This window comes from Heptranchias perlo, chromosome 27 (genome assembly GCF_035084215.1).
Source record: "Heptranchias perlo isolate sHepPer1 chromosome 27, sHepPer1.hap1, whole genome shotgun sequence".
In the NCBI taxonomy this organism is placed as follows: Eukaryota; Metazoa; Chordata; class Chondrichthyes; order Hexanchiformes; family Hexanchidae; genus Heptranchias; species Heptranchias perlo.
Window position 1 is genome coordinate 20,895,960 of NC_090351.1, and position 13,168 is coordinate 20,909,127.

General features: G+C 40.8%; 1 protein-coding gene across 5 annotated transcripts in view; it reads right to left on the minus strand.

Moving 5' to 3' along the window:
• Window positions 1-13,168, minus strand: part of hmga1a (high mobility group AT-hook 1a) — a 78,613-nt gene that overhangs the window by 48,309 nt on the left and 17,136 nt on the right. For 2 of the 5 annotated variants that reach the window (XM_068007428.1, XM_068007427.1), the window contains exons 4-5: window positions 8,382-8,432; window positions 1,315-1,976 (exon numbers count right to left, since the gene is read on the minus strand). In XM_068007428.1, the coding sequence (XP_067863529.1) occupies window positions 1,626-1,976; window positions 8,382-8,432 (402 nt within the window). In that variant the 3' untranslated portion in view covers window positions 1,315-1,625. Of the gene's footprint in view, window positions 1-1,314; window positions 1,977-3,746; window positions 3,843-8,381; window positions 8,433-13,168 lie in introns of those variants that run through there. The other 3 variants (XM_068007430.1, XM_068007429.1, XM_068007431.1) reach the window with 2 other exon arrangements.

Sequence of the window (13,168 nt, forward strand, 5' to 3'; positions counted from 1 at the left end):
TGGATGCTCAGTTGTTGAGTATATTCAAGGCTGAAATAGATTTTTGGATTCTAGGGGAAATCAAGGGATATGGGGATCGGGCAGGAAAATGGAGTTGAGGTTGAAAATCAGCCATGATCTTATTGAATGGCGGCGCAGGCTCAAGGGGCCATATGGCCTACTCCTGTTCTTATTTCTTATGTTCTAAAGGGTCTATACTTGTTACTGCTGCTTCTGTTTATCATTTAATATTCTATTTAACATTGTTCATTCTGCAAGTCAGGCAGCTCAGGGGTCACAGTATTAGAGTGTCTTTAATATAATGGGTACATTTTTAATCTGTCGCAAATTTATCACTTTGTGAAGCCTTGTGAAAAAGTGTTTGGTCACAATTCTGTCTTATTTCACCTCCATGTTGTTTTCAAACTGTTCCCATCATGACTCTGGAAATTACAGCAATACAACAAAACAAGTTTAACTATTTCAAATCATTCACAGGATATTTAACAGCCAAGAACAGAGTGAATTTCAACTCAAACACAGAACAGCAGTAAAGGTAGCAACATTAGACTGGACTCAAATGGGAGGGATAAGGACAGGGAGTGTTTCAAAAGAGAACAGAGAACCTAGCACCCTTGGGGACATTCAGGCTTGGAATGATTGAGTTCTGCAAAACTTCTGCTTTGATAAGCAGACCAAAAGGTAGCATCCATAAGATACTCTTTAAAAGGATTTCTAGAGTTATATAGACAAGAGCTATATGCAGCCTAAGTAAAGTGTGGGTTGATTTTGTAGAAAGATGTAAAGTACTCAGCTTGACACAGTGTTGAATCCTACCTTGGTGAGGAGGTGCAATTGACTGCATTATTAATTTGTTGGTAAGACAGATGATTTCCAAGGGACTTTATCTTTATTGTGGAAGTACTGGAACCCAACTGTGCCTTTTCTAACTGGGCAAGTCATGTGTAAATGCCTATTCTATCCTCTTTTTATTCAACCCCCTCCCCCATACTGGCAGTGGACAGTTCTGAATGCTTGTCTGGAAAATGCACAGGACCCACTCCACACTCAGGTGGAGGACAGTGAATGGACTCTAGCCTCTTAAAAGGTTGCACCCTATTGTTTCTACCAATTCAGACAGTCCCTTTTGAAAGAATGCCACATACATCTGGCCATTCACTATGAAACACACTTTTGATTGATAGAGTGGTGAACTAGATTCCATACAGCATTATTCCAAACAATTGCAGTCACAAAATAAGTTCAGAAACACCAGTGTTTTGCAGTAATTAGAGGAGAAAGAGGAGGGCAGAAAAAAAAGAATCAAAGACACAGTTTAAGTTTATAAAGTGTTTATTTCCCTGTCTCGCAAACAATTTAAAAAAAAATACTCTCCACAAATTAAGAATACAATGAGAATTTTGTACAATCTAAGTTTACATCAACAAATTCTAACAACCTAGAAAGAGGAGGAAGAATATAAACACAAGTAACTTGCAGGAAGTAAAATCAAGTTGGCCTGTAGTTACAAAAAGATAGCTGGTAGCAGTGCCTCCAAGCAAATTTCAGAAAGACTAAAGCTGTCCATAATGCCAGCTTCCAACGATACCTCCCAGCCTTTATTCCCAGTGCCAATGGTGCCTGATTCAGGTTTCTTGGATAACCTGACGGATATCCAACAGGGCAGTATTAACTGTGTCCTCTAGGGCTTTAATAGCCCTTTGTATCCCCTCCAATTCCCTCATCACATCTCCCTGGAGTTCTTGAAGGCGCCTCTCTATCCTACTGATGCCATCTATAGGGGGAACATTGTCTCTCTCTTGGATTGCCATGGGGACATCTTCAGCAGAATCATTTCCTGTTAGTCTCCTCCTTCGCCTAGGAGGCGTCTCCAGATCAGAGGAATTAGAGTGGAGTGTGCTACAGGGGTCGATACAGTGATTCAGTTTGCTCCCCAATGGCTTCAAGGTAAAGGACTGCAATTTCTTAGTGGTCATCTATTAGAAGAAAGAAAATTAACCCAATATATCACAGACAAGCATAACTAATCTTGAATAGAACCACTGTCATAACTGACACACTTTTAAGGCTTTACATTTGGACAGTTTCTACCATCACATGAATACAAGTAATCCATGTGATAACTGTATTAACAGTAGCAGAATGTCAAGAATGTGTGTAATAACAGAGTGAAACCTACCAAGGGGCTGGCGTTGTTGCTCCTGGGGGGGATTGGTGTTAGGTGTCCTGCTGGGTCTCTGGGTGTTGCTGCTGGCCCGACGTGGAGGCAGTGCTATAATCCTGCCCGCCACCCATTTGAAGACCTCCAGCCTGAGGGCATGGGCAATCAGTTCCTCCAGTTCTGTAAGCTATTCTTCGATGTTTGGGATGGGGGAAGGGGCAAAGAAAGGGGTCTCACATATCCCTAGTGTTCTGTGCTGCCTTCTCCTCTCAATAGCAACAATATCTCTTACTATTTTCATCACCTAAGACTCAAAACGTTGTAATTAGAAACTGCATTTACTTCTCTGCTATTTTTTTGGGGAGGGAAGAGGATGCCTCAAGTCTGCTTTTTATTTCTCCTCTTGGTCATGAAAGATGGAGCTCTCCCTAACCGAAGAGGTCTCCTCCTTGTAGTTGTGAATTGTCCTCAAGATTTTTCCTTACCACAGTACAAGAAAGGTCATATATTTGAATGGAATTTCTGATTGCCTTACTGTATTCTTGCAAAAGCTGGGTTTTTATTGCAAAGCTCAGAAAACAAAAGTGCTAATCTCAAATATTCTACAAAGCAACAAAACTGCCACAAATTTAAAAATGCACACAGGCCAAAAGGTGCTTACAAAAGTTCTATTTACTTTACTGAAAGGGTTTTAGAATGGTAAGGTATTAGCAGACATATTTGTATAGCCTACTATTAAAATCCCATAAAGTTAACTAAAATTCAAGTTGATTGAATGACTATCCTTGGTTTACTGTTATTAGATTTACAATGCCTGCATTTTAAACACCAAAGGTCTACAAACATCTTACGAGACTGGCACCTAACAATGAGGAGTTTAGAGACTCCAGTCACCTGGTTCATAAATTCTACTATGAATTTTTAATCAAATATAAAACTCTTTCAATGGTGGTTAAGTGAACCTATCACACATACACACTGGAGATTTGGTTTTTGTCTCAACCGGAGCTTTTAACCAAGGGCTAAGAGTTGTAAAACTCTTAATATTTTAATGAGGGAGATTATTAGAGAAACTCCAGGAATGGAATACTTTGACATAAGACTACACAAACTGACTTCAGAAAAACCTGTATATTATCTGTCAACAGTGTAGATTTCTGAAAAAGTCTGTTGGGACTCGTGAGAATTAAGGTCAAGTGTTGTCAGACTTGTACATTTTTGGCCACCAAAGCCTTAGTCAGCATTTTTGTAAGTTTGCATACACATTCAATTAGCTCTAGCACTGTGTGATCACAGCAGGGCTGGATTCTCCACCCAAGGATTATGAATGGGCAGCAAAGAGAGTCCAATTCCTACTGAGAAGCAGATTTGCAGTTACTCAGCCAATCTAAAAACCAGGCGTGCCTATCTTTTAGTACTCCTTGTTTCTCATCTTCCATATCCCCAAGTTTTTCTAAAAAAACATAAACATGTCCACATTCAGTTCCCCCAGTGACTTGATGAATAAACATACAACCTGCTGTGTTGTTGAGCCACACAGACCACAAAAAGTCCCAGATTTAATCCCCAAGTTACTTCATCTCACCTGGAATAGTGGTAGGGCAACCACAATTGGCTTAATGTCCTTGGGCTAGGGAGAGGAAATATCAGAGTTCCCAATTCTGATCACTATCCAGTCACCCTGATGGAAAATGAACATGTGTAAATGTCACGATCAGGCTTGGTTGTGATGTTGGGGATAGGGCAGGAAAGTGGAGTTGAGGTTCGAAGATATGCTATGATTTTATTGACTGGCGGAGCAGGTGCAAGGGGCCGTATAACCTATTCCTGCTCCTATTTCTTATGTTCTTATATCCCCCATTGTCAAGCAGCATGCCAACACTCACTGTCTGGGGTCTAACATGAAGAATAACCACTCAAGACAAGGTGCCAGAGGATTTCTGATGTCCGTGGAAATATGCCCCAGTGTGAGCCCACACCTTCAGGACGTGGAGATGCCGGTGATGGACTGGGGTTGACAATTGTAAACAATTTTACAACACCAAGTTATAGTCCAGCAATTTTATTTTAAATTCACAAGCTTTCGGAGGCTTCCTCCTTCCTCAGGTGAACGATGTGAAAATGAAAACCTCGAAATGAAATCGCATTTATAATTCACAGAACAATGCTTGGTGAGTACAGACAGTTTTTTCAACTGCCCGTTGCCCAACACCTCCACTACTCGCCTTTAAACAGCCACCCAACCTCAAACAGACCATCGTTCGCAGCAAATTACCTAGCTTTCAAGAGAACAGCGTCCACGACACCACACAACCCTGCCACGGTAACCTCTGCAAGACATGCCAGATCATCGACACAGATACCACCATCACACGAGAGGACACCACCCACCAGGTGCATGGTTCATACTCCTGTGACTCGGCCAACGTTGTCTACCTCATACGTTGCAGGAAAGGATGCCCCAGAGCATGGTACATTGGCGAGACCATGCAGACGCTGCGACAACGGATGAACGGACACCGCGCAACAATCGCCAAACAGGAGGGTTCCCTCCCAGTCGGGGAACACTTCAGCAGTCATGGACATTCATCCACCGACCTTCGGGTAAGCGTACTCCAAGGCGGCCTTAGAGACACACAACAACGCAAAATCGTCGAGCAGAAATTGATAGCCAAGTTCCGCACCCATGAGGACGGCCTCAACCGGGATCTTGGGTTCATGTCACGCTACACGTTACCCCACCAGCGAACAAATGTTATCTGTTTTTAATATAACGGGTCAGTTGCTGTCTTTTCTATGTTTCTACATCTCTATCTCTGTTTTTTTTTTGTTTGTTGGTTGTTTTTTTTTTGGTGATTTGTATATTCTGTGAGACCCGGCAGGTAACACCTGTCTGTCTGCACTCTGATTGCCTTGGCAACGGGCAGTTGAAAAAACTGTCTGTACTCACCAAGCATTGTTCTGTGAATTATAAATGCGATTTCATTTCGAGGTTTTCATTTTCACATCGTTCACCTGAGGAAGGAGGAAGCCTCCGAAAGCTTGTGAATTTAAAATAAAATTGCTGGACTATAACTTGGTGTTGTAAAATTGTTTACAACCTTCAGGACAGCAGAGGAGAAAACAAAAAGAAAAAGAAAATGTCCATATTGGTATATGTGGCTCACTAGGATAATGCTGCGTTGTCTTTTTCACGTACTCCATCTCAGCATGCAGGGCACATGGAAACACAATTTTTCTGTTCAGTCTCAACTCAATAAGATCAATACTACAAGGAATGCAGGTTTTGTTATTGTTGATTTAACATAGTTAGCAGGTGTTTTGGTTTCAAAGCTGCATTTCCCCAGAATTTTTATTAATGTTATTATACTTCACAATGATTCTAACAATGTTACGGCTATCAATTGCAAATGTGGCACTGTCACTCCATTCACATTGAGTCTTACAACTTCTACAGGGGTAAAACCTTGAATCAGTCTAAAAAATTAGATAATAGCCACAACTCCTCAAGCTGCGATTTCCTGTTGAGGCATTTAGCAAAGACAGGATGCTTCTCATAGAATGGATGTGGGGGAAAAGTTAAGTCAACTCATCGCTTTCATGCGCTTCCAGTAACTAGTAATAATGGATTCTACAGTGGGACTGGTCGAGGCCTGGGAGCAGATGGTTTCAATGTCTTCTTGAGATAGAAAAATGGTAAGTAGTTTAGGCAATCTAAAAATGGGGTAACAGTACAACTTCAAAATAAAAAAGAATCAATGCCACTCAGCCACATTTGGGGATGTGCCCCATCTACCACTTTTCTGTCAAAATTCAAGCAAATGAAATGACCAAAAGATGGCTTCCATTACAGTGTGGAGTTCACACTTTGAAAAATATTAGTGAGGAGGATATGTCTTAAAAGGTCACTCAAAAGTACACAGATACAGATCAATTTCCACACATTATACATAGCATTTCTTGCTTTCAGTGTTTATTTCTTTTCAGGTTTCAGTGTTTATTTTAGCCATTTTCGGTTGCACTAAGTTCAGCAGTTGTGCAAGTATTAGTGTTCTGGTTATTTTATTGTTGGTGTGGCTCATAAACTGTAATCCAGAATTCTTTAATCAGAAGGGGAAGTAAGGTTATTGGTTTAACTCAGAAATTGGAAAGCCTAATTATACAGAATCCATCTTCTTCTGTGGAATTAGTTTAACTAAGAGACTAATGGGTTCATTGATGGAATGTAGCAAACCAGCACGCAAGAGCAAAATAAAACAACTAATCAGCAAAGATAGGAAGGAGGTGAAAAAACTGCAAGTGTTGGCATACTGGATTAATAATCTGCTACAGAGATGGTTGGTTATTCTTTTAGTTCAATAAATTATGAACCACAAAAAAACTTTTTTGAAATCCCCAAGGAGTGCACAATATACATCTCAAAAATTATGGAAAACTGCAGCAATGATGGAGGAAAATGTACGACCGGGAACAGCTTTTTTCTTTTTACAAGTAATGAACAAATTGTAGCAAACAATTCAAATTAAAGCTTGGAAAGTACAATGTTTTTTCTTCTGTTTTTACAACAGAAGAGAATGTACCCAAATATTATTTATGCTCTTCAGAGATAGTACATTGATGGAAACTATTAAAGTGCAAGTTTGTGAGCTTCATGGGAACATTGTGTAGACACAGTCTATGTAGATGCACCAAAAATGAAATCAAATTTCAACTTTTCTAGGATTGCAGATTAGTTTCCTTACCCAGATACTATCTGGCTACAGAATCCACTACAAATATACTCCTCCAACATCCCTTTCCTGGATTTGAAAGTAAAAGCGGCAAAGATTGGCCTGGGGCTACCCGATGGCTCAGTGAGTTTTTTTTATAAAAGTGAGCCATATAAGTCGAGAAAGTCCTAGGTTAGATCCACGACACATGCTGAATTAGCTGATTCCCAACCGGGTAATGGCAGTGGTGCGACAATTGGCCTCAGTGCTCCTGAGGCAGGATGGTTTACCATTCTTGATCATTATCCAGTGACCTTGCTGGAAGTGCACATGCAGACAAGAGGTCCCATCCTCTCCAATCGAATAGTCAGCCTACACTCACTGTCAAGGCACACGTGATAATGGCCATTTGGACAATTTGGCCAGAAGGCAAACCAGTGCCCATGGTACCATTTGCCAGCAAGCAGTCAACACCTTCAGGAGGAAGAGGAAGGGAAGAACACTGGCAAGACAATAAAATAAAAAGATAGATCTCGTTGCACATATAATGCAACAATGTTGATCTTCACATCTGGGTTTTTTGACTGTCTAGAAACCAGTCATTAAAGTTGTAATTAGCCACTGAAAACCCCTTTTTAAAAACTTATTCCCACCTCCAAAATGGATAACGGAAGCAAGAATTTAAACTTTATTTCTTAAAAAGGGAGAAAAGGTTAGGAAGGAGAGGATAGGTTTTTTAAAAAAGTAAAACTTAAGTGAAAAATTGGAAAGATGGAGAGAGAGAATAGGGCAATAGGGGCAACTGGCCAAACAAAGTAGTGTTAAAAAAATATTTTTTAGTTAAAATTGTATTTAAAGTGTATAATTTAGTCTATACAATTGATAATAGTAAAAGCTACTCCTGATGTTGGATAGCTTTAATACTTTACAATATTAGTGTTACTTCCAGCATCACAGTGCGTGAGCTAAAATTAAAATAAATTAGGTTAGCCTAGGGAGATAGGAATCCCTGGCAGTCTAGAAGTATAAAAGTCTAATATGGGTTCTTGCCCTGCCCCACTCCCCATATGTAAATACACATCACAAAAAGTCCAGTATACAGCAAGTGTCTCATTGGCCTTAAGACAGGCCAATTTATTTTACAAATATCATATCTGAAGATCTTCACACCAAAACCATAGCTAAGCTTGGCATATTACATATCATCTTAAAGTAAAATTTCTATACAATTAGCAATGGGTTAACTGCACTCCTAATATTTTCCAAATAAAATGTGTGTCTCAGTACCACATCAAATGGATGCATCATGTCACCATGTCAGTGAAAGACAGGCACAAAGTGAAAGTGTTATGAGAAATTTTATGTTGGTAACTGCATAATTTTGCTAATCCCAATACTGCTGCCAATTTCCTTGAAGTCACAATCAGCAATGTTAGCATTCGGACATCCAATATATAGGGACTGTTCAACCCAGCACTATGTATAATATTAGAAACAAACATTTAGCCTACCAGTTTTTTTGGTCTACCTCTGGGCTTCGTTCCTCCTGCACCACCAGATTTCTGGGGAAGAAACAAGGAATGAAAATAGAGAATGTGCAATCAACTTTTTTTTTTAAAACTTCTATCTTTAAACAAATTCTACAGATGCTGCTGTGCACATCCATCCAGTAATTTTATTAAGATAGCAAATTAAGAGATTAGCAGCCCACAGGTAAAGGGGAAATACTACTAAAGGGAACTTATGTGGCAAGTAAATATACTTATCACACCTGCATTCTGCAGCTTTTTCTTTCCACCAATAACTGCACGAACAACAAAAATGCCCTTCGGGCAGGGAAATTGCCACCCCAACCCTACCCTGGTCTACCCGTGATTCCTGTCCCAAACTATGTGGTTGACACTTAGGACCCGATTTTAAAGGGAAGGCGGGTACGGTGCACGAGACACGAAGCGGCAGCAGACCCAGGGAGTCTGGGGACGTGCAGGCCCGATCGATCTAAATGGCCAGGCCTCATTTGAATGAATGTTCACCGAGACCCATCCGAATCCAGTGAGATCTTACCTACTGGGCGTGTTCTGGCCCACGATTCCCCTCCCGACAGCTTCCCCTCCAGGCCAAACCGATCACTGCTCCCCCACTCAGGCCTTCAACTAAAATTGCAGTTCGGGTCATGATGAAATTATGCTCCCTATACCCAAGTCCAGGTCATTAATGTATTTCGAAAAAAAGTGGTCCTAATACCGACCCCTGGGTGACACTACTGTATACTTTCCTCCAGTCTGATAAACAAACAATTAACCACTACTCTCTGCCTCTCTCATCCAGAGAAAAAAGAAAGGAAAGTGTGGGCTCAACGGGCAAAATGGCCTACTCCTTTTCTTATGTTGCACAAGACTGCACTGTAGGGTATGGTGCATCCAACATTTAATGGAAGCAGCTGTATGCAAGCAAAAAGTGGAGAATTTTCACAAACTATGTACCATTAGGGTAGATTTATAGACCAGCAGCAGTCCAGATTAATTGTTAGGCCTAGACCAAGAGAATTAATCCACCTCATGAACATCAGATCTACAGAATAGCCTTTCAACAAGTACCCAACCCCCAACATGCAAACATATTCCACTTTACATAAAGGTTTGGAGATGTTACACAAAATGTGACAGATAGAAAATGAAAGTGAAAGAGTAATTGCTCTTCTGTGCATCATATTAAATACTATTTAAGATGGTACGCAAATACAATGCACAAACTAAGGATTTTGCTTAAAAGTAAGGGGAAAAAAAAGTAAAACAATGTAAATTAAACCACCATTTTCATCAACTAGGAGCTTGGAACCAGTAACTTCACTTTTCAAACTTTTTCACATCCTGGGATTGAAACAAATTCAAATCCATCCCTTTTCTAGGCCTGGACATTAGTCACCAAGGTCACAGATTCCACTGCGGCTTGTGGTTCGTGCATGAGCAAACAGAAAGGTGGGGGGGGAAATAAGGGAGGGGAGTTAGGTTTACCAATTGGCTCGATAAAGAATGGACAAAGAACTTAACCACACATGCTGGTCAGAGAGTTGGAATGTTTATACACTGCCAGATCTCAAACCAGAGGTGTCAGGCAAATGGCCACGAAATTCCATGAGATATGCATCATTTGGCTCTTTTTTTTAAACAAAACAAAAACAAACCAAGCAATTTTTTATAAAATGGTTCCAACCCAAATAGTTCACATTTAGCAACCTCCATTCATAAATGTGATTTAAAAAAAATATATAAACTGGCTTTGAAAGCAAATTCTCATGTAATGGTTTTCAAAAGGTTTATGCCATAATACAGTTTCTGTCACATACAAAAAGCACTCTCAGAAATGCATCTAATATAGCCAGGTTCAGGATTTGATGCACATGAAGAAACTTTGTGAATGTTTAAAAAAAAGTTGCTTCTTCTTCATCATCATCTTTCACGATATAATGTATTATGGCATAATTGAATTAGTTCATTACGGTTAATCACTTAGATTTACTGGGATCACAATAGCCACTTATGCAGGAGAGCTGAATGCACCCCAGGAAAAGCAGGTCCAACAGTGGTGTGCCTGGCAATGGGACAGAGATAATTGCAAAAAACATATTGGGCAGGAACTGTCACAAGGACAGGAGCTGCTACCTACAGTATGCAGCAGCAGGACTCAGTTAGGAGTGGCATTGAGGGGAGAAGGAAGACGAAAATGGATGGCAGTGAAGAGAAGAGGGAAGGGATGAGACGAGATGAAGAATGGGGTGACTGTAGGTGGTGAGTGGAGAAGGGAGTGGTGAGAAAGAGTGCGGGGGGGGGGGGGGCGCGGAGAAGTGGGGGTTAAGACGAGTAACAGCCTGAATGGGGAGGTGGAAGCAGCATGCAGGAGAAGAGTGCCAGATTGAAGTGAGGAGGGAAAAGAGCGCCAGTGTGAACTGGGATGGCTGGAGGAAGGGAGAGTGTCACTGTGAGTGGGTGGAGAGTTGGATGGAGTAGTGTCTCTGTACTATGTCCAGAGGGGGTAGAGTGCCTTTGTGAACTGGAGCAGAGGGGCTGGACGAGAGAGGGGGAATGTTCAAGTAACTTTTGGGGAAGTGATGGTCTGATTCGTCTGTTCAACATCAAAATATCACTTTTTTTTTTAAAAAGTCATAAATATAAAAAAAGAAAAACAAATTTAATGTGAAATATAAAAAGATGCTTAAAATTAACCAGTATGCTTCATTTTTAATTGAAAATTCAAAAATTTTCAGGGAACATGCCTCCAGGCTACCTAAAAATACACCACCAATTTTGTGCTTTCAACACTTGGAATGCCCCTCAGGCCTTCGTGTATGTGTTTTTTTCTCCAAAACAAGTGAAGGAATGTTGACTATATCTACAGCTTAAGTTACAAAGTCCATGCAACTACTTGTTTTCACATGTCTTAGGCTTATAATCAGGGCTGTTCTTGAATGGTCAGCTTTTTGGTGGCTGGGTAAGCTTTATTTTTTAAGCTATTGGTTAGCTTTTGCCTAGGTTTCGGTATTGGCATTCATGAAAAGGTGGGTCTGTCAGGTTCAGGCCACCATTTCCTGAAAGTAGAGGCTAAGAGATAGTCTCCTGTGTTTGCACATGCTAGTGAACTGACTGTCTCTATGAAAATTCCAAAATTTCATTGGTAAAATGAACTTTTCATAAAGGCTGTTATTTTACTGCTAAAATTGTCTTCCCAAAGCTCCCTTCAGAACCGTTCTTCCTCAAATTCACCTTCCTTACATCGTTATGGTAACCCCACTGTTAAATATTATTCTGACATACTTTCCTCTCCCTGGATTTCTCTAAAATCCAGCACTTAGTAATCAGACTCTGCACTGCACAGCAGAGCTCAGTGCAACTGGCATCCAACTGAAAATTAAGCAGGAATGGTACAAGGAAACCAGTCCCCCTATGCCAGACAATAAAACCTATACATTGAAAGTACTTCCATTCCTAATCAAATGACAGTGCTTTTTAAATATAAGACTCAGATCCAACATAAAGGCCGCGATATTTACTTGGGGCTGTGAAGAGAACCGGGGTTGGGGGGGAATTTTCCGGATGGGAAACCCAGAAGTATGGGTTTCCCAAATGTACTCCACAATTTAACTGCAGGACGTCTTTTAAATTTTCTCAATAGGTTTCCCATGCGACAGCCAGCCAGATTGACGGGCAGGAAAGCAGCCAGGGAGTAGATGCCAGTAGGGAGATCACTACAAGAAAATTCTGGAAGGATGGAAGGTGGGTAAATGTTATAATTATATTTGTACAGTTAGGGGTTGGGGTGCAGACGTCACATGGGAGCATCGGTGCGGTGTGTGGGGGGGGCGGGAGGGTGGGGCCACTGATCGTGGGGATCCGATCTCCCGAGGTGAGCTTGTTGGGCCTGGAGGAAGCACTCCTGCTCCTCCAGTCCCACAAGCAGTGCCTCAAAGGCATTTACCTCATAATCCGGCCCTTCTCGCCTCCGATTCACTGGCGAGATTCACACGCCCCAGGAAACCCCATTGAAGCATTAAATTTGAAAGTCTGTTAAAATCAATTTAAAAAGACCTAATTAACGTCTCATAATGACATTAATTGCTCCGATAACTGCCCGCCCGCACTAATTAAGGACCCGCCTCCGGCGAGTAGATTACTCGCATGCATCCTAAAGTGCCTCCGTTAAACCCGGAAGTGGCTGTGTTGGAAAATTCATTTATTTAACTTACCACGCACCCCCAACCCACCCGTTCTTGGGGGTTAAAATTCCCCCCAAAATGTTCCCAGGTCTCAAGGGTTTAAACATTTGATATTATAAAAGGCAAATTTCAACGGCCAATCACTTTTTAGTAAATAAGGGTTTTTTTTTAATAAAATCTTCCTTGATATTATTTAGAATAAATTACTGAATAACTAAATGGACTGTGGTACCAAGATCTGAAAGCCAGCTATTATCTGGAGTTGATAGGAACCATGTCCAAGCAGAACACTATTTGGCAAATTGATTGTACCTTTATTAGGATTCAGCAGGACAGCATATCAGATCCATATTATAATACACAAAGGGCATAATGAAAAGTACAATGTTGCCTACTTGCAACAGGACTGTTTTCATATTTCTGTACTGCCATTGCTAATTAGTGTTACTGACACTTTTAATGGCATGCTGGAACAAGTACATGACACTGCTGTGAAGGGAATTAGCATAAAAGTGTATTTCAATGCAACACTTCTGAGGTACTTTTATACTTATTATTTGATCCTTCCCCCCCGCCCCCCCTCAAAGA